At 46.2% G+C, this 21,249-nt stretch overlaps 1 protein-coding gene across 2 annotated transcripts in view; it reads right to left on the bottom strand.

Annotated features, from left to right (window-relative positions):
* DYNC2I1 (dynein 2 intermediate chain 1) overlaps nt 1-21,249 on the bottom strand; it is a gene marked incomplete at its 5' end in the record, with an annotated part of 49,214 nt that overhangs the window by 23,649 nt on the left and 4,316 nt on the right. Inside the window, 8 exons of one of the 2 annotated variants that reach the window (XM_079711698.1) lie at nt 1,773-1,838; nt 4,495-4,549; nt 5,749-5,804; nt 9,648-9,938; nt 12,283-12,374; nt 15,010-15,409; nt 16,222-16,275; nt 17,958-18,020. In XM_079711698.1, the coding sequence (XP_079567824.1) occupies nt 1,773-1,838; nt 4,495-4,549; nt 5,749-5,804; nt 9,648-9,938; nt 12,283-12,374; nt 15,010-15,409; nt 16,222-16,275; nt 17,958-18,020 (1,077 nt within the window). Of the gene's footprint in view, nt 1-1,772; nt 1,839-4,494; nt 4,550-5,748; nt 5,805-9,647; nt 9,939-12,282; nt 12,375-15,009; nt 15,410-16,221; nt 16,276-17,957; nt 18,021-21,249 lie in introns of those variants that run through there. The other variant, XM_079711699.1, reaches the window with a different exon arrangement.

Raw genomic sequence — 21,249 nt, 5'->3', positions numbered from 1 at the left:
GCCCACAGCCCTGCCCCACAAGCAGGCAGATGGGCTGTTCTGTCCCTGGCCCGGCCATCACTGACCACCGCCAGCCTCCGTTTCTCCCCTGAAGTCTGAGTAAGTCCTGCAGTGGACATGTGCTCAGTCGTGCTCTGCAGGTTTGGGGAGCTGCACGTGTCACCCTCAGACTGACCCAGTCTGGGTCTGAGGGATGAGGAAGAGGGTGCCGGGAAGACGGAGCAGAAAGACGTTCCAGGTCTCCAGGCCAGGAGGTGGCAGAAATGAAATACAGGTTCAGGAAACTCACACTTTCCCCCAAGGCTGTTCCTTCTCTTGTCCACCTCGCCCGATTTACTGGTGACACGGCACCTCCACCACGCACAAGCCAACACACCAGGAGCCCGCCAGGACCCCGCTCTCCCCGCCCGCCAGCCGGCCCTCCGCCCCAACCCTGCCACCCCCCAGCCTAGCCCCTACCGTCCCTGCCATGTCCCCTCTCGTGCCCTCGGAGTTCAGAGACAACCTTCTGAGCAGGAAATCTGATCACACCACACCTGCTTCATACCCACACAGCTCCCCAGCACCCGTGGTGGACACCCCAAGTACCACAAATTCAGTCACCGAAGGGGCTTCCATCTCCATCCTGGAGGAAGAAACAAAACATGCCTGGCATCTGCAGGCAGGACAGACGTGGGGAGGTGAGACCCACCCGCAGGGCTGGTGCAGAGGTGGGCACTGCTGATCTGCCCAGGGGCAAGGAGACGACTCGCAGGCTTTCGGGTTTCAAACAGGATAGGTGTTGGGGATGGAGGGCAGAGGGTGAGCCTGGGGAGCGTGGACCATCCAGGAGGAGGGGCCGACAAGCTTGGAGCTCAGGAAGGAGGCAGGAAGGGCTTCATCTTCTCTCCAGAACCTAGTGCCCTGCTGTGTGGTGACCAGTGCCAGGAAGTCAGTGATCTGAGCCACAGAGAAGCCAGCTGAGCCTCAAAGTGGACATTCGGTTCTGACCCTGGGGATGAGGACGTGGCCCTGCAGGTCCAGAGGACCAAAAAGCTGCCCCACAAGAAGGTGCTTTTGGCACATCGTCATACAAAGTCACCGTACGTTATGGTGAGTGACATGCCACATGTACGGTACCAATAAACAGGACCCTGCTGATTGAGAAGAGAAACTAAGACAGACGTCACACAGGAGTTTTCAGCAAAATTCACAGCATCTCAAGCTCACCGTGTGCCGACAACTCATCACTCGGCAAACACCCACGGCCTCACGGTGCCCAGGGCGCCCGTCAGGGGCAGACAGGAGGACGGTGCCAAGAAAGTGTTCCTCCACCTTCCACGGGGGCCCTGAGCAGACAGTCTTCTGCTTCACGCCCCAGTTTTGGAGAGAGTGCCTTGGCATCACCAATGGCCTCTTACAGGAGGAGAGGGCCATTTCCTTTGCCTCTGGTTTGGCTTTTATTTCTGAAAATTATCTGCTACGTGGAATGTGTCTCACTGACGACGGCCTGAATTGTGTCTCTGTGATGCCTCTGTCCAGTTTCTTCCATTCTCCCCAGACCTGCTTTCAACGCAGAGCAACAGCAAGAAGGCTGAGGACTCATCCAGCCCACGCTCCTCAGGAAGCCGCACACCCGAGGGCAGTGCGGGGCGAACACGCACCTCCCCCTCCGTCCTAACGTCCTGCTGCCTAAAAGGAGGAGGAGCCACCCCCAGAAAACACACCGCGAGAGCTGGGACACAAGTGACAGCGTGCGTTGGGACAGAAGCAGAGACACGTCCTCTCCTTACCAAGGCCTCTTCGCTCCCTTGCCTCCGGGCCAGCTTCCACGTCGAGGGGCCCTCTTCGCGGCCGTGCTGGGGGACAGAGCACAGCTGGTCAGCGTGGAGGGACGGAGGGGGGGTCCCAGGGCAGCCACAGGGCCCACCCCCTCCCATGGGGACGCAGGTCCTGGCTCAGAGGGCCACTGGCGGTGCGACTTCACATAGGAACTCAGCCTCTCTGGGCCTCGGTTTTCTCTTCCAAGAAGTGGGGAGAACTGTGAACCTTCTTCCTTGTGCTAGTGAGGCGGCAGGTAAAACGGGAGAAACTGGCCATCCCACTGTGGTCCCTGACCCCGGGAAGGCACAGCTCTCAGACGTCACTGCCCAAAACCATTTGGTGCAAAAGAGTGGGGAGTGCACGGCGTATCACCATGAAGAAAATGAGCAGTTTTCCACATGTCCAAAAAATTATTCTGGCATATTGTGGGCTCTCCATAAACGCTGAAGCATGTTGATGCTATAAAATATATGACCCAATCATAAGCCAGAATGAGCTGCCAAGCATCTTCAGAATCACTTCTGGGCTCTCTTAGGGGGAAAGGACATCACATATTTTGCTCCTTTGGCAAAAAAAGAATGTAAAATGTCTCATTCATAATTTTTTATATAGGTTACATGTTGAAAGAATAATATTTCAGAAATGTTGGATTATATGTGTTATTCAAATTTTATGTTTCTTTTTTAAGGTGATTTACCAAAACTTTAAAATTACAAATGTGGCTCACATTGTAAGCCTAGTGAACAAGGCTAACACTTACCAAAAAAATTGGGAGACAGAGGAAAACATTAAAAACTATATATTTTCATCCAGTAATTCCAGTTCAAGAAATTTAGGGCTTCCCTGGTGGCCCAGTGGTTAAGAATCCGCCTGCCAATGCAGGGGACACGGGTTCGAGCCCCGGTCCGGGAAGATCCCACATGCCGCGGAGCAGCTAAGCCCGTGTGTCACAACTACTAAGCCTGTTCTCTAGAGCCCGTGAGCCACAACTACTGAGCCCATGTACCACAACTACTGAAGCCCGCGGGCCTAGAGCCCGTGCCCCACAACAAGAGAAGCCACCACAATGAGAAGCCTCCACACCGCAACCAAGAGTAGCCCCTGCTCACCACAGCTAGAGAAAGCCCACGTGCAGCAACGAAGACCCAATGCGGCCAAAAATAAATAATAAAATAAAATACATAAAAGCCCTTCTCTAAAAAAAAAAAAAAAAAGAAGAAAGAAAGAAAGAAATTTATCCTCGAAAAGTAGGAGGGAGATCTGTATCATTAGAACTGGAGGGGTTTCCACAACAAATTAGGAAAAACAGTATATGCTGCATGGGGTGTATGTGTATATAAAACACAAAAAAAGGCATTCAAATCCCCCAAATATATATATCAAAATAGGATTGTGAAAGATAATATAGAAAAAAAGATTATGTGGGAAGAATTATTTGTAAGGCTAACTTTTTTTCTAAGGTGTGGCTACAGCTAGACAGTAAGGGATCCAACCACTGCCCAAAACTCAATGAATAAAACATCCTCACATCAAACAACACATGCTGCATGACCTGATTTATGAAAGATTGCTGTGCTTTTGTGTATGTATATGGAATAAAGACCTGTAAAGACATGGCACAAGATGCTAAGGACAGGTATCTCACAGGCCAGGGTTTCAGACAACTATCAGAGAAAGAAAATGATTATTCTTCACAAGTAACAGAAGCCAAAATCTGCTTGCCACATTATCTATAACAAAACAAAAACGTAGGAAGTGGTTTGATAATAATTTTAACACCATAGTATACAATTTTAGAGATACTAAATAATCATTATGAAGACTCTTCTGATGATAATTATGAAAGTGTTATAAAAGATGAAGACTGGGAGTTGTGGTGTCCTGAGTGACACCGTATCACCGACACGTGCTTCTCGAGTATACACACACGCACACGTGGTCCAGAACATGAAACTATTACACCTTATGACTTGCATGTGCTTCTCGAGTATACACACACGCGCGCACACACACGTGCTCACACACCTAGTCCAGAACATGAAACAACTACGTAAGGAGCGGGGCCGTGAGGGCGTCAGTGATAATAACAAATGTTTGACAGAATTCGCCAGTGAGGTCATCTGAGCCTGGGTCGCTTTGTGGAGAGATTTTCTACACTAACACAATTTTGTTACTAACCACAGATCTACTCAGACTTTCTGTTTCTTCTTGAAGCAATTTCACCAATTTATACCTTCCAGGAATTTCCCTTTCATCTAAATTGTCTAATCTGTTAGCATGAAATGCTGTCGTTCTATTAGTGAAAGTGGGTGCTAAAGTCTCAATCACTGTTGAATTTTCTATTTCTCCCTTTAATTCTGTCAGTTTTTGCTTCTCGTATTTTGTGTCTCTTTTGTGAGGTGCATGTTCATTTATAATTGTCACATATTCCTGCAAGCTAATTATTTTATTACTACCATACGTTCCTCCGCCTCTAGTCCAGCCTCTCAAGCTCTGTTACAGCTGCTGTTTGATGGTTTACCTTGTCCACCTTTTTACTTTTAATCCATTTGAGTCTTTTAATCTAAAATGTATCGTATGTGCCTCCTGGAATTGCCACTCAAATAAGCCATCTGCAAACAACGCCCGCCTCGGGGTCTGAGTCCCAGGACCACGCCCACTGCATAACAGAATCAGTGTGAAGTGTCTTACCTTCCTTCTGGAGTCTTTATCTTTCCCATTATTCCTCTCTAAATTCTCTGCATGCCTAGGAAGCAAATATGATCAAAATCAAAATTAATTTTAAACGAAGACTTGAAAATTAAAACATTGACATCCCAGTGAAGGCTCAGCAATTGATGGGATTAAGAATGGCAGTAGCTTGATGCTATATTAGAACTATGAATACTAAATCCTTTTCTAAACTATTTTTACTATTTCAGCAGTAGTACAAGATAGGAAATATCTTCAGTAGAGAGAGAAGAAACTATGTGGTTTAACAAACTTGTGTTTGTGTATGAATCTATATACTTATAAGAGTTCTAGAATATTCCTGTAATTTTATTAGAGAATCTCCCAAATGTTATTTTGTGTTTAATATTTGTATTTCCAAAAGAAAGATTTATCTTGAAATATGTTCTATTCTTTAATCATATTTTATATGTTTACCTGGGACCTAAAATAAAGGCTTTCAAAATTGCAAGTTGATTCTCAATTTTTGGAACTTACATTCATACCAATTCAATACAGCATATGTTTAAAAACATACAGAACCAAGCAAAAGCTTCACTGTGCATTCCAGCAGATCTGCAATATAAAATCCAGGAATCTGCACCCCCAGGTTTAAGTACTAACTTAGCTCAAACTTGTAAGAATTTGGGCAAGGCATTTAACCTGAGTCTTCCTAATCTGCGAAAAAGAATTACCAAATATAGTTGTCACAAAGAACAAATTATAACCCAGAGCTCATATATAAAATGAGGGTTTACACACAAACTCTAATCTGTAATCTTCATAAACTGCACAAAATAGGTATCATCCGAGCTTCACCAGAAAAGATGAGGCTCCAAAGGGCCACCCAACATCCCAGGGAAAATGCAGATGTGCAGCGGCCAGGCCAACACCCTTGCCTTTGTCTGACTTGCAAACACTGGGCGGCAAGGGTCTGAGGGCGTGCCTGCGCTTAGCGTTTAGGGGACGTGAACCACAGGCCACCTGCAGACGCTCTCCCCTCGCAAAGCGGAGACTCCCAAGCTAATGATTCATTTATATAACAAGCTTCCAAGCTCCACGAGTACTCCAAAAATACAATTTAGAGGGCTTGCATTGAGAGTAAATGAGGTGTATCTATAATTTATTCTCACTTACTGGCCCTAATCAGGCCCAACAAGAAAAATTCATTTTGAAGCATTGTGTGAAAACTGTGTTGTAAACAGAATAATCAACCAAAGGACGAATATTCCTTACTGGCTTCCAGTCTCATCTCTCTTCGAACTTGCTCCTCGATTTCTGTGTTCACCATTCTATCAAAAAAAATTCCATAACCATTAATTAGTATATCATAATGAATTAACCATAATTAGTGAGCTCTGTAAAAGAAGTCATGGGCTCAAAATTTAACAACAGCATCGATGTTACAGGCATCTCTTAAAATAACCATTTTTACAACCTCTCTTTAGTAAATAAGGGACTTGACATAAGGGAGATGAATAAGGTACACCAAAAGGTGGTTATTTGTTACCTGAGTAATGTTACCTAAGTAAAAGAAACTTATACTTATCAACTTCACATAATTTTCAGAAAATCAAATGAGATCCTTACACGTTTTCAAACTATAAACTTTCAAAAACATATGGAACATGGCTATTTCACAAATCCATGCACCTATAGAAAAATATTTAAATGACTTTCTCTTGAATTAAGTGAATTTTTAAAAACAAAATTAAAATCGACGTACAAAGGTAGGTCGTTTAAAAAGAGAGCCATCTGCTGAGTAAGCACTGGCCAGAAACGCGCTTGGCGGGAGGGGCGGGCCACTCGGTGACAGGAGGGTGCAGGGAGGCGGCGCCACACCTCTCCCGGGCAGTGGGGCTCCAGTGGGGGGCGATCCATGAAAAGCAGAGTGGAGCGGAAGAAGGGCCCGCAAGCAGGGCAAGTAGCAAAAACACCTTAAAAAAGTTAAAACTATTCAAACACTTTCTGTGACCAATAAATTTTACTTCTAGGAAATTATTCCTAGAAAACAATCAGACACGTATTAAGAGTTTCAATCTGTCATCACAGAATAATTTATAATATCAAAAAAATTACTGACCTTAATGTTCAATATCAGGTTACCTGTAAATAAATGAGGTTATGACCACAACAGAATACCAGACAGCTATTAAACGTCCCAGTGTTAAAAAAGTATTTCCCAGAATAAAAAGAAAAAAGAGTGTAATTCCAATTTTGCATTTTTAGAAAGCTCATTTATGTACAGGAAAAGGACTGCAACTAAATACACACATATTACAAAATGGATTATCTCTGAGTCTGGGGTCATGGGTAATTTTTACTTTTTTATTCTTCCTGTATTAAAATAATCTTTCCAAAATCAATTAGGAAAAAGTACAATTACATGTTTAACAGGAAGAACAGTCTGGCATCAGTCTATAAAATAGAGTGGAATGGAAAAAGAATGAAATCGGGAGTGTTAGGTAGGAAAAAATGACTTAATGGTTATCTAGATATAAAAAAGGAGAAAAAGTAATCAGGTTAATTGTAAGAAATACATTTAAGTGAAAAAGGAGACCCAGCACTGGTGGGGCCTGGACCCAGGCTGCACATGGGCTCAGGTGACACAGCAGGGAGGGCCACCCCGTCAGCACAATTCCTGGTTCCAGCTGTATGGGCTGGTGGGGAGACTTCTGTGCTAGAAGCACACGTCCACAGAAACATGTGAAGTCACCTGCCCAGGAGCCCAGGAGCACAGCAGCACTCGAAGTTGAGGGGATGGCAGTGCCCCAGGTCATGCTGGATTCTTCCACTAAAGAAGTCATTCTTGGTCAGCAACCTCTAGAAGGCACTCTGTTGTATTTATTATACTTAATCACACCCTCTCCATCCCTAATCAAAAACTGCAGCAGGCACACATTAAAAGACACATGTAATGAAAGTAATGAATCAGAATTCATATAAAGTGAGCACTTGCTCAGGGGAGCACATATCCCCTGGAACAGTCCCCCACCTGCCGTCCTGGCATCATTATTACCAGTGCTTCCCTGCACTTCAGTCACCTCAGCGATAATTACACCAATCACCAGGCTAACACAGTAACTAAGCTGAAAAGTATATTTTGAGTACCTGAAAGCCAATACAAAGAAAATGCTAATTATACGATGCTCACCAATCACTCCTGACATTATTATATCACCTACTCATTTGTTTATTTCTTTATTGCATGGCTTCTTCAATGGAATGCAAGCCCCATGGAAATAAGAACCTTTGTTTTGTTCACAGCTGTGTCCTTAGCACCTAGAACAGTGGCCGGCGCACAGCGGACCGTCAACAAATATGAACAAATTGGCTAAAAAGGAAGTTTGTCAACTGTCCTGGGACTAACATTATGTTAACCCTTATGTAAGGAGCACTGTTGAGGCATAGGTTTTATAAAGAGGCAGAATAGTGTTCTTTGTGGGACCATCTCTTATATCCACCTTTAATGAAAGCCAAAGGTATACACATGACATGTCTAAGAAAGGTGTTTCTATGGGGAATGAAGCATGTCATTTCTAGTAATTAAAGTTGATCAAGGGAATATAAAATAGGCAGGTTCAATAAAATGCTAGTGGTAGGATCTAGGTGGTGGAATTTCTGTCAACTCTGCTGGATGTTTGAAAATGTTCTTAATAAAATGTTGGGGGGAAACCCTGAAAAGGTTTTGATCTATGGAAGGAGATGCAAAAGACAAGGGGAATAAACACCTGTCCACAAGGGTCTCGTGCTCAGTCACCAGCCCTCCGCCTGCTGACAAGGCAGTGGTGAGGAACACGAACACACCATGTGGCTGATCCAAGGCAGGCCCGGGGCTCAGACCATGTGTGTGTGTACGTGTGACACACGGTGCTGTCCTAGAGCTGCTAAGAAGCACGACCCACGTCCTGGGCCAAAGGAGGGCAGCGGGCTGTGGGCGACACAGTGGGTTCTGGTCCCGCTGCAAAGAAAGGTGTGGTAGAGGCACTGGGGCTGCAGGCGCAGGATCAACTGGGGGGAGTGTCATGAGGACAGGTAGCACCCACAGAGGGTTCTCGGGATCTCCTAACACAGATGTTCCTCCATAAAGACATTTTCATGGACAAGCACTAGCCCATCCCAAGCCTCAGGCTTTGGATGAGCCACCCACTCTCTGCTGCAGAGGCCTGGTGCTCACAGGGGACCACCAGGCTCTCATGGGGAGACCACCTGGCCCTCATGGGGGGACAGCTTCCATGTGGAAGGCAGCACCACCAGCAAATGGGGGGAATGGGGTCACGCCCACTTCAGTCCGGAAACAGAGCAGCACAAAATGTACACACAAGAACAGATACACCAAAATGACTGCAGGAAAATATTAAGCAATTACAGTCATTATATGTGGAAGGGAAATCAGACCCTCTGCCATCAACAGTTCTATTTTTGTGTTTTGTTTTTTTTTGTAAACTTAAACTACCAATTCTGGTTGAAACATTTTGCTAAATTATTCCCTTAATTTCCACTTTAAAAAATATCAGTTTATTTTTTAATGTTAAATTTCAAAATGTTATGATGGATTTCTGAATATATGTTAAAATTACATTCACAGGGACCTCCCTGGTGGCACAGTGGTTAAGAATCTGCCTGCCAATGCAGGGGACATGGGTTCGAGCCCTGGCCTGGGAAGATCCCATACGCCGCGGAGCAACTAAGCCCGTGCGCCACAACTACTGAGCCTGTGCTCCAGAGCCGGCGAGCCACAACTACTGAGCCCACACGCCACAACTACTGAAGCCTGTGCACCTAGAGCCCGTGCTCTGCAGCAAAGAGAAGTCACTGCAGTGAGAAGCCCGTGCGCTGCAACGAAGAGTAGCTCCCACTCGCTGCAACTAGAGAAAGCCTGGGCACAGCAACGAAGACCCAATGCAGCCAAAAATAAATAAATAAATAAATATATAAAATATATATATATATTCACAATATAATCCAAAGCCTCCACTTCACACCTCCCAGAAGATCAGTAATCTCCGCACATTGATCACATAATACAGACCTGAATCACGTTTTCACCAAGGTCACTAGCTTTAGGCAACAAGCCCATCACCTGGCTGCGTCCAGATGTGCCTAAGGGGGCTGGACGCGTCGGGAAACGGTACCTTGGCCTCCCGCCTCCTGTGCTCCTTCTTGTCCACGCTGCTTCGGTGCTTCTCCTCGTCCACACGGAAGCCTTCTTTATGGCGCTTTTCTTTATGCCTTTCTTCCCCTTCCTTGTCAGAGAATGAATTGCTTTTTTCTTTTGAATAATTCTCTCTTTTCTCCCTTGTGCTGCTTTTTTCTCGATGTTTCTTTTCTCTGTCTGGTTCTTTCTGCTTCCTGTGTCGTCTTTCACCTTCTTCTTTATAGAGCCAATACTTGAGAGGATTGTCTTTGCTGTCACCATACTGCAACTTTGGATGTGACATTGAAAAACACATGAGCGTATAAAACAGACGCCTGCTGTCTTATATACCCATTACAGCAAACACAGGGGAAGACACAGAGCTCCCCTGGCTCTCGCTCCCCTGTCCTGCCGCGGGCACCTTCCCATACTCACCTGGCGACGGGAAAGGAAACCGCGCAGACCACACACACACACACACACACACACACACACACACACTCACGACAACAGACACCACAGCCAGCAGCCTCGCCCTAAGGAGGAGCATCGTCCCAATTCCTCCGCATGGCGGACACCCTTGCCCTTCCTGCCGCCCTCTCCTCGACTCCCCCGCGTCCTGAGCGCTACCAACACGCAAGGCCCTCCTGAGAGAGACATGTAACTTGTCTGGAAGGACATCCGCTTCCGTGGGCGCACACTGCGCCTCTCTTCATGGCACACAGCTCACATGTCTTCCCCCACCCGCAGGGAGATGGTTCAGCCATCCCTGCATCCCCCAAGCCCCCAGGGATGTCCAGGGACCACGGGTGCCGAGGCCACAAGGCAGCGAGCTGCAAGCTTGTACAGTGGGTCATGAGCGCCCGGTTCGGGGAGCATCACCACCACGTCTCAACTGGACCCAAGCTGAACCGTCCTTCTCCATTCACTCAGGGCCTCCTCCGCCTCTGTTCCCCGCGGTTCCATCCCCTCCATCCCCCACCTGCTCTGCTCATGGCCACCAGGATAACCTTCCCAAAGAGAAACATGGAGAAGCTCCTCAGGTGTGAAGTTAGATTCCTGCACACCCATCACAGACTGAATTCTAAGGGAATTAAAGATTTACCGTTAAAAAATTATGAGGACCCAGACAGAACAAAACACAGGCGACTCCTTACATGACATGAGTGTGGGGAAGAGGGTTCTCCAAGCATCACAACAATGACAGAAATAAGGAAAGACAGATCTGACTACTTCATAACTTTAAACGTACTTATAAAAATAACGATTGCACAGAAAAACAAACAGAACATTGACATATATAACTAGCAGAGAGTTCACCTTTAAAGTACTCTTAAAGTTAACAATATACCCCACTAGACAAGTACGCAGACATACACAGGTAGCAACTAATAATAGGACAATAAATCCTTTTATAAAATGCCCTTTGGGGACTTCCCTGGTGGTCCAGTGGATAAGACTCTGTGCTCCCAATGCAGGGGGCCCAGGTTCGATCCCTGGTCGGGGAAATAGATCTCACATGCATGCCGCAACTAAGAGTTACATGCCACAACTAAGGAGCCAGTGAGCCACAGCTAAGGAGCCTGCCTGCCGCAACTAAGACCCAGCACAAATAAATAAATAAATAAATAAATAAATAAAATAAGTATTTTTTTAAAATGCCCTCTGTTTCTGAATCAAATTAGCAAATGTTAAAAATTATGATAATGCCCAGTTGCTGCTTAGGACATGGGGAATCACACTCTGATGATATAAACAATTACAGCCTAATGTAAAACAAATGGGGTAACACTTACTTTGATCTAGCAAGTTCACTTCCAGAAATTAATCATAAGGAAATAATTGTGAATAAATGCAAAAAGTTTACACCATGGATATCTTTACAATACAAAAAAAACCTTAGAAGCGACGTAAGTATCCAAAAAAAAGCAGATGTGTCCAGAAAACATCAATGAATACTGTATTATGCAGCCATTAAAATACTATAGACAGGGCTTCCCTGGTGGCGCAGTGGTTGAGAGTCCGCCTGCCAATGCAGGGGACACAGGTTCGTGCCCCGGTCCGGGAAGATCCCACATGCTGCGGAGTGGCTGGGCCCGTGAGCCATGGCTGCTGAGCCTGCGCATCTGGAGCCTGTGCTCCGCAACAGGAGAGGCCACAACAGTGAGAGGCCCACGTACCGCAAAAAAAAAAAAAAAAAATACTATAGACAGATATGATAGCTTAGAAAAAATGTTCAAAATATATTAAACAGTTATAAAACAGTAAAAACAGTTATAAAACAGTAAAAATCCAACTTAAGAAAATAAAGTTTCTATGTACATATCCAAACACATACACATATATGAATATATGTACATAAACCTATAGGATATATATCTAAACATTATCAGTAATTATCTCTGTTTTTTATTTTTTCTCTTATTATTATTTGCATTTTGTAAATTTTCCAAGATAACCAAGGTTTACTCTTGGAATCGGAGAAACATAATTGCCTGTGAGAACTTAGTGCCTGAGAACTGTCTTAGGTCTTAGATTCTGTTTTACAGTATTTTCCAGAAGCTCTCTAACGCCCCTGCCTGAGCGCCCTGGGCTTTGCAGCTGGAGCCCCTCCCAGGCCTCGCCCTGCATACCTTTCTTTCTCGGTATCTTCTTTCTCTCTCCTCATCTCCTCTCTCAGAGTCTTCATCTCTCCATTTCCCCTCTGCAATTCTTGCTTTACTTACTACAAAAATAAAACAGACTTTTAACATTCTCAAACTTTAGCACATCAAAAATATCTTCTAACATCCTGCTGCAGTCTTTACTGTAGATATCACACAATAACACAAATGAAAACATATTCTTTCATTAAAACACATTCTCCCATCTCAAGAATGGAAAGTTCTAGAATCTAAACTTAAAATGGAATAAAGAAGAAAGAAACCTGGAAAGCATGTCAGAGGAACCCCTGGGGACCCGAGAGGGGCCCCAGCCCAAACACAGGCCTTTGGAGCTCCTGCCCTGGGCTGAGATGCTCAGGGAAGCAAAGTCCAGTCCAGCTGGGCAAGACTACATCATTCATCTGCAGGGAAAAGTCGGCTTCGGGTGCCTGGGGGACTGCCCCCTGCCCCGGGTCTCCCACAGCCCCACTGCCTGGGGCACATGGATGCAGGAGGCCCTGTGATGCAGGTGGGTGCACCCACCCCACCCCATGATCTCTCCCTGCCACGGGGGAACCCAATAGAGCCACCTCAGTCACTGGTGACGCCTGCAGCCCCGTTCAGTAGTGAAAAACTAGACTTTCACTTTTGAATTTGCACCAAGTTATTAGGCTTAAAACTAAAAGAATCCACATTTTTAAAGGTGAGGACAAAATTCAACATACAGAGATCATCGAAACAAAGTTCATTCACTCCAAAAGTATTCACCAAACCTGACCACTTTCTAGGAGCCTGGGGTACAAGAGATCAAAACAACCAGTGGGGGTCCCCTGGGGGGACACAGGAGTGAAGGTGGAAGAGAAAGAGTGGGGGGGTCAGGATGATCACCCGGATTTCTGACCTAAGGAAGGAAGGGAGGGCCCCGGGGATCCAGGGGAGACACAGAGGAGACAAGGGAAGAGGCACGAAAACAACCAGGGGAGGAGGGAGGACCGTCAGAGTTTAGTTGTACAATGAGTCTCTCCAGAGCAGCACACTCAACACTGCACTGAAAAACCAGATCAGGCCAAAGGACTGATCTGAAACCAAAACAGACTGTATTACTAAAAAGTACCAGGCTTCCCTGGGGGCACAGTGGTTAGGAGTCCACCTGCCAGTGCAGGGGACACAGGTTCGAGCCCTGGTTCGGGAAGATCCCACATGCCGTGGAGCAACTAAGCCTGTGCACCACAACTATTGAGCCTGTGCTCTACAGCCCACGAGCCACAACTACTGAGCCCGTGTGCCACAACTACTGAGCCCATGTGCCACAGCTACTGAAGCCCGCACGCCTAGAGCCCACAAGCCACAACTACTGAGCCCACGTGCCACAACTACTGAGCCCGCATGCCACAACTACTGAAGCCCAAGTGCCACAGCTACTGAGCCCACACGCCACAGCTACTGAGCCTGCGTGCCACAGCTACTGAAGCCCACATGCCTAGAGCCTGCGTGCCACAACTGAGCCCACGAGCCACAACTACTGAGCCCGTGTGCCACAGCTACTGAGCCTGCACTCTAGAGCCCGTGCGCCACAACTGCTGAGCCTGCGCACCACAGCTACTGAGCCCCCGTGCCACAGCTACTGAAGCCCGCACGCCTAGAGCCCACGAGCCACAACTACTGAGCCCATGTGCCACAACTACTGAGCCTGTGTGCCACAACTACTGAAGGCCACGTGCCACAACTACTGAGCCCGCGTGCCACAACTACTGAAGCCCATGTGCCACAACTACTGAAGCCCGCGTGCCTAGAGCCCGTGCTCTGCAACAAGATAAGCCACTACAATGAGAAGCCCACGCAGAGGAACGAAGAGTAGCCACCGCTCGCCGCAACTAGAGAAAGCCTGTGCACAGCAACGAAGACCCAACACAGCCATAAATAAATAAATTTATTTTAAAATAAAAAATTAAATTAAAATTAAAAATACCAAAAACGTCAAAATAATAATCCTAAAGAGAGGCAATGGATAGTAAGGTAGTCAGTGTTAAACTTAATTAGAGATAACCCTCTTAACCCCAGCCCTGCCCCAGCACTCGGCCCGGCAGAGATGCACACTTGGGTCCTTGGGGCCTGAGCCCCTGCACAGGAGGGACACACGCCAACAGGGACCATGAACCGAGGTCCTGGTCCCATCGTGTTTACAGCCTGAGGATTCTGAGATTCACTACATGCTCTTCTCATATGTTCCATTTTTGTTTATGTTGGCTAGTTTGAATTTTTTTATAGGACGCAGACACTATTTGCATAATAAAAAATAATGAAGATACTTATTTCCATTTTGGGGAGGAAAAAGTATGTACCTCTACCTTAGAATTCCTAGGAATTTGGACAAATAATATTTAAATACTGCTTAAATCTGACACTTTTGAGGAATTCTTTTTTATCAAAGAGCATTATTTTTGTTTATTTACAACGTGGATTGCGATCTATTGAGGTAATAAACCTAAAATATATTTCAATAGTAAAACTCCAGCAAACCATGAGAAAACTGTTATTCCTTCTGTTCACTGAAATGAGTTTTAAAAGAACCCGAAAGAAAAGAGTGCAAAGTGCACACGCGTGCACCACCAGGGCCTCCGACTTCACAGCCAAAGCCGAGACCTTCATAAAAACCAGGAGAGAAAACAAGTGGGGAGGGGACACCTCCAAGGAGGAAAGTGCCCCGGAGTCACAGACCTGCCCGCCTGCGCTCGGGCCTGTCTCGGTCGCAGTCGCGGTCGCGGCCCAGCAGGCTGGGGTGCGCGGCCACCTGCCTCAGCTCCTCCGGCCGCGCCCGGTCCCTATCGCGCTCCTTCCCTCGGCCGTGGGGCTTCTCCGCGTCCCGCTCCCGGTGTGTCTCCTTTGGCCGGCCCCTGTCCTTCCTGCTGTCCCGCGGCTTGTCCCTGTCCCCGTCCCCGTGGGGGCGCCCCCTGGCAGCCTGGCCGTCCCTCTCGGCCGCGCTCTCTCTGTACTCGGCGTCACGGTCTGGGGCGCTGGGTCTGTGCTCTTTGCGGTCCGCCCGGTCCGCCTCTGACTCCCTCCGCGGCTTCCTGGCTCTGGGCCTCGTCTCTTCCGTGGGACTGGCTGATCGAGCGGCCTGCGCAAGAGAAGGACAGCGGGTCTCTGAACCCAGGCTCACACTCACTGAAGGGCCCTAAGAAGCACTGGCGTCAACTGCTCCCTGTCCCGGCAGGACGGGCCGGGACGCAGACTCTGGACCCCTCAGAAGCGGGGTCAGCTTGGCAGCCTGTGCCTGGCGAGGCGCCCACTTACAGGGACGTCTCCATGTGCTGGCAGATCAAACCTAAAGTGCTACGTGGGTCAGAAAGAAAAGAAAGGGGCGCTGAGGCTGTGCGGGAAAGTCTCCAGGACACTATCCGCCGGGGCCCCCCTCAAGGAACAAGGACCCTCGTCGGAAACTCTCAGGAGGTCTTTTTTTGGCCATGCTGCGCGGCATACGGAATCTTAGTTCCATGACCAAGGATCGAACCCGAGCCCCCCGCACTGGAAGCACGGCGTCTGAAACACCGCCGGACCTCCGGGGAGGCCCCCTCTCAGGACGTCTTGATCGGAACCCCTCAGCCCCGCACACACATGCGCACAGACCACACACGCACACACGCGCGCACACGCACTCACACACTCACAAGGCCCGAGCTCTGAACGCTGACAGGAACCCGACTGGTGGCATGCTGGGCCGAGCTGGGACGGAAAACCCAATCCAAGAGGGTTCCAGAGCAATTAACCGCATGGCTTTATCTCTGAGTCAAACCACCTCTGAAATGAGCCACATGTAAGCAAACCTGTGCAGAGCTGAGAACCCGGTAACACTGCGCAAGATTACCATCCAGGGTCCAAACAGACCCCAACTCAAACCTTTTCTCCCAAATCTTTAAAATATATTTTTACCCAAAGGTGTTTTCTGAGCTCGTGTTCTTTCCAAGTATCATCTTTGGTTCTTCTCTAAAAAGAAAAGTACAGAGTTAGAATTTTTAAAGTTTAAAATACCCTAACTTTTTACGCTCCAGTGAGCTGCTTTTTCATCAGACCATTTTAATCAATGGCGACCCTCGGTGTGCCAGAAGTTACTGTCTATCTACAAGAAGAAAAGGCAATACGAACGCCGACTTTTTAAAATTACTCACAAACGATCACAGGCTACTTCATATTCATGCTGCCCGGAGGCTCGGGCCCACCGCAGGCACCCAGCCCCACCTCCCCTCGGTGGGCTCAGGGCAGACTCCTCGGTGGGTCTGTGCCGGGCAGGTGCCTCTTCAGGTGCTGAGAGCACACAAGCCCACAACACGGGGCTCCGGCCACGTGCGCGGGGTGATAAATAACAAAAACCACCAAGGATGGTTTCCCATAGAGAACAAGAGAAATCTACCCTGACTACCTCATTTCCCTTTGAGAAACTCTGCCTTAAGGGCACAAATACAGGGCGATTTGGTGTGTTTAAAATTTAAAGCAAATGGAGTACAAGTGAAAATGAAAACATATTGACGGATCAGCCCCCCAAAATTTTCCTGTTGATGTGAAAATGAGGGAAGCAGAAAAAAATTCACAACAGCTCATAAACACTCTAAGGAGAAATAAATAAAAAGCAACCAGGTCAAGAATCTACCAAAGCACAACCAGAAAGGGCATTGTGCTCTGCTGTCACTGGAACACGTATTCTTTTCTGATAAATTGGTCGATTTAACAAAAGGGGTCCACAGTAAGACATGGTGAAGATGGTCAGTGGCAGTTCACATAGCTATAACCTGCAGCTGCTGGACTTTAAAATGTTTTCTCTCAAGTTAACTGCTCTTTAGAGAGGTTTAATGCGTGACTGTTTCCAAACAAACGGCCCAAACACGACAGAGACCATGTGCTGCTTGTGGAGCGGGTAGCCTCTGTGACGAGTGTGTGGGAAACGGGGCTCTTAACGGCTGTGACTGTATTACTGAGGCCAATAGAGTAAAAACACCTGAAGGCAACAGATCACCAGAGACCCCAGGACTTCCCGGTGGCCTCTTCCGTTTTCACCAACAAAAACCCAGCTTTGGGCTTTACTTCATCCTGAAGCTTTTCTTTCTTTCCTTTCATTTTTCTCTTTTAAATTTTTTAAGCTGTAAAATGATACAGAGTTCCTTGTGCCCATCACAACCCCACGTGTCACACGTATCCCCAGAAACTCCACGCAAACCCCGTGTATGTGAGACCACAGCACTTCAGACCAGGAGCCCCTGCCCTGTGCCCTCCACTCAGCCTGGGTCCTGCCCCGTGAGGCAGGCAGGCAAGTAACTTAAAATTGACACTCCAAGTAGGCAGGCAGCATTTCCTCCTGTGAGAGGAATAAACCCCACCCTGAAAACAAAAGAAAACCCCAGAAGAGCTGCCTGAACAGCAGAACCTCCAACCTCCTTAGCTAAGGGTAACCTAAATACAGACATACCCCTCCCACTTACCTGTATATATAGGTATATACGTGTTCACATTGCTCGATGTCCTCCCTGATCCAATCTCACTATATAGCTCTGCAGTGAACGCTGCTTATATAATCACCATATGATAACTGTGACAAACCGACATTATAATGGAGTGATCCCAGTTCAGGCAAACAAAAAGCGGTGGCCATTGAGGATCTGATCTCAGACATGTACCTGCACCACTGAGAACTTGAACTTTTCCTGAACTGCACCAGACCCAAGAACACTACCGGTCATCAGAACAGCACCTGCCAGCTGCAAGGACCCCAACCAAGCCATCACTTCTTCCAAGATCCAATGATAATTCTTGACAAACAACTCATGTAGCTAACCGTTTTGCCTTTATAAGCCTCCCTCACTTTGCAGCTGAGAGAACACAGTTCAAGAGCTTGAATCTGTGTCTCCCAGGCTGCAGTCATAACAAACGCCAAATAAACACGTTTTTATCTCAATCAAGTCTCCATTTCTAAAATTTTGGTTAACACAACTTTTAAAACATCCTATAAACAAATCACAGAAAACTTAAGTTATGGAATAACTTATGAAAATGTAGAGAGATTGGTTCAAGATGGCGGAGTAGAAGGACGTGCTCTCACTCCCGCTTACGCGAACACTGGAATCACAACTAACTGCTGAACAAACATCGACAGGAAGACACTGGAACTCACCAAAAAAGATACCGCACATTCAGAGACAAAGGAGAAGCCACAATGAGACAGTAGGAGGGGTGCAATCACAATAAAATCAAATCCCATAACTGCTGGGTGGGTGACTCACAGACTGGAGAACACTTATACCACAGAAGTCCACCCACTGGAGTGAAGGTTCTGAGCCCCACTTCAGGCTTCCGAACCTGGGGGTATGGCAATGGGAGGAGGAATTCCTAGAGAATCAGACTTTGAAGGCTAGCGGGATTTGATTGCAGGACTTCAACAGGACTGGGGGAAACAGAGACTCCGCTCTTGGAGGGCACACACAAAGTAGTGTGCGATTCGGGACGCAGGGGAAGGAGCAGTGACCCCATAGAGACTGAAGCAGACCTACCTGCTAGTGTTGGAGGGTCTCCTTCACAGTTGGGGGGTGGCTCTGTCTCACTGTGAGGACAAGGACACTGGCAGCAGAAGTTCTGGGAAGTACTCCTTGGCGTGAGCCCTCCCAGAGTCCTCCATTAGCCCCACCAAGGAGCCCAAGTAGGCTCCAGTGTTGGGTCGCCTCAGGCCAAACAACCAACAGGGAAGGGACACAGCCCCACCCATCAGCAGACAAGCCCATTAAAGTTTTACTGAGCTCTGCCCACCAGAGCAACAGCCAGCTCTACCCACCACCAGTCCCTCCCATCAGGAAACTTGCACAAGCCTCTTAGATAGCCTCATCCACCAGAGGGCAGGCAGCAGAAGCAAGAAGAACTACGATCCTGCAGCCTGTGGAACAAAAAACACATTCACAGAAAGATAGACAAGATGAAAAGGCAGAGGGCTATGTACCAGAGGAAGGAACAAGATAAAACCCCAGAAAAACAACTGAATGAAGTGGAGATAGGCAACCTTCCAGAAAAAGAATTCAGAATAATGATAGTGAAGATGATCCAGGACCGAAAAAGCATGGAGGCAAAGATCGAGAAGATGCAAGAAACGTTTAACAAAGATCTAGAAGAATTAAAGAACAAACAAACAGAGATGAACAATACAATAACTGAAATGAAAAATACACTAGAAGGAATCAATAGCAGAATAACTGAGGCAGAAGAACGGATAAGTGACCTGGAAGACAGAATGGTGGGATTCACTGCTGTGGAACAGAATAAAGAAAAAGGAATGAAAAGAAATGAAGACAGCCTAGGAGACCTCTGGGACAACAGGAAATGCAACAACATTTGCATTATATGGGGTCCCAGAAGGAGAAGAGAGAGAGAAAGGACCCGAGAAAATATTTGAAGAGATTATAGTCAAAAACTTCCCTAACATGGGAAAGGAAATAGCCACCCAAGTCCAGGAAGCACAGAGAGTCCCAGGCAGGATAAACCAAAGGAGAAACACGCTGAGACACATAATAATCAAATTGGCAAAAATTAAAGGCAAAGACAACTTATTGAAAGCAGCAAGGGTAAAATGACAAATAACATACAAGGGAACTCCCATAAGGTTAACAGCTGATTTCTCAGCAGAAACTCTACAAGTCAGAAGGGAGTGGCATGATATACTTAAAGTGATGAAAGGGAAGAACCTACAACCAAGATTACTCTACCCAGCAAGGATCTCATTTAGATTCGAGAGAGAAATCAAAAGTTTTAAAGACAAGCAAAAGCTAACAGAATTCAGCAACACCAAACCAAATGCTAAAGGAACAACAAATGCTAAAGGAAATTCTCTAAGTGGGAAACACAAGAGAAGAAAAGGACCTACAAAAACAAACCCAAAACAATTAAGAAAATAGTCATAGGAACATACATATCAATAACTACCTTAAACGTGAATGGATTAAATGCTCCAACCAAAAGACACAGGCTTGCTGAATGGATACAAAAACAAGACGCATATATATGCTATCTACAAGAGACCCACTTCAGACCTAGGGACACATACAGACTGAAAGTGAGGGGATGGAAAAAGATACTCCATGCAAATGGAAATCAAAAGAAAGCTGGAGTAGCCATACTCATATCAGAAAAAATAGACTTTAAAATAAAGAATGTTACAAGGGACAAGGAAGGACACTACATAATGATCAAGGGATCAATCCAAGAAGAAGATATAACAATTATAAATATATATGCACCCAACATAGGAGCACCTCAATACATAAGGCAGTTGCTAACAGCTATAAAAGAGGAAAGCAACAGTAACACAATAATAGTGGAGGACTTTAACACCTCACTTACACCAATTGACAGATCATCCAAACAGAAAATTAATAAGGAAACACAAGCTTTAAATGACACGATAGACCAGATAGATTTAATTGATATTTATAAGACATTCCATCCAAAAACAGCAGATTACACTTTCTTCTCAAGTGCGCATGGAACATTCTCCAGGATAGATCACATCTTGGGTCATAAATCAAGCCTCAGTAAATTTAAGAAAATTTAAATCATATCAAGCATCTTTTCTGACCACAATGCTATGAGATTAGAAATCAATTACAGGGAAAAAACCATAAAAAACACAAACACATGGAGACTAAACAATACGTTACTAAATAACCAAGAGATCACTGAAGAAATCAAAGAGGAAATCAAAAAATACCTAAAGACAAATGACAATGAAAACACGAGGATCCAAAATCTATGGGATGCAGCAAAAACAGTTCTAAGAGGGAAGTTTATAGCTATACAAGCCTACCTCAAGAAACAAGAAAAATCTCAAATAAACAATCTAACCTTACACCTAAAGGAACTAGAGAAAGAAGAACAAACAAAACCCAAAATTAGCAGAAGGAAAGAAATCATAAAGATCAGAGCAGAAAT

This window comes from Hyperoodon ampullatus (assembly GCF_949752795.1).
Source record: "Hyperoodon ampullatus genome assembly, chromosome: 9".
Lineage (NCBI taxonomy): Eukaryota > Metazoa > Chordata > Mammalia > Artiodactyla > Ziphiidae > Hyperoodon > Hyperoodon ampullatus.
Note: the sequence above shows the minus strand (reverse complement) of the source record. Positions and strands in the feature narration are given on the sequence as shown.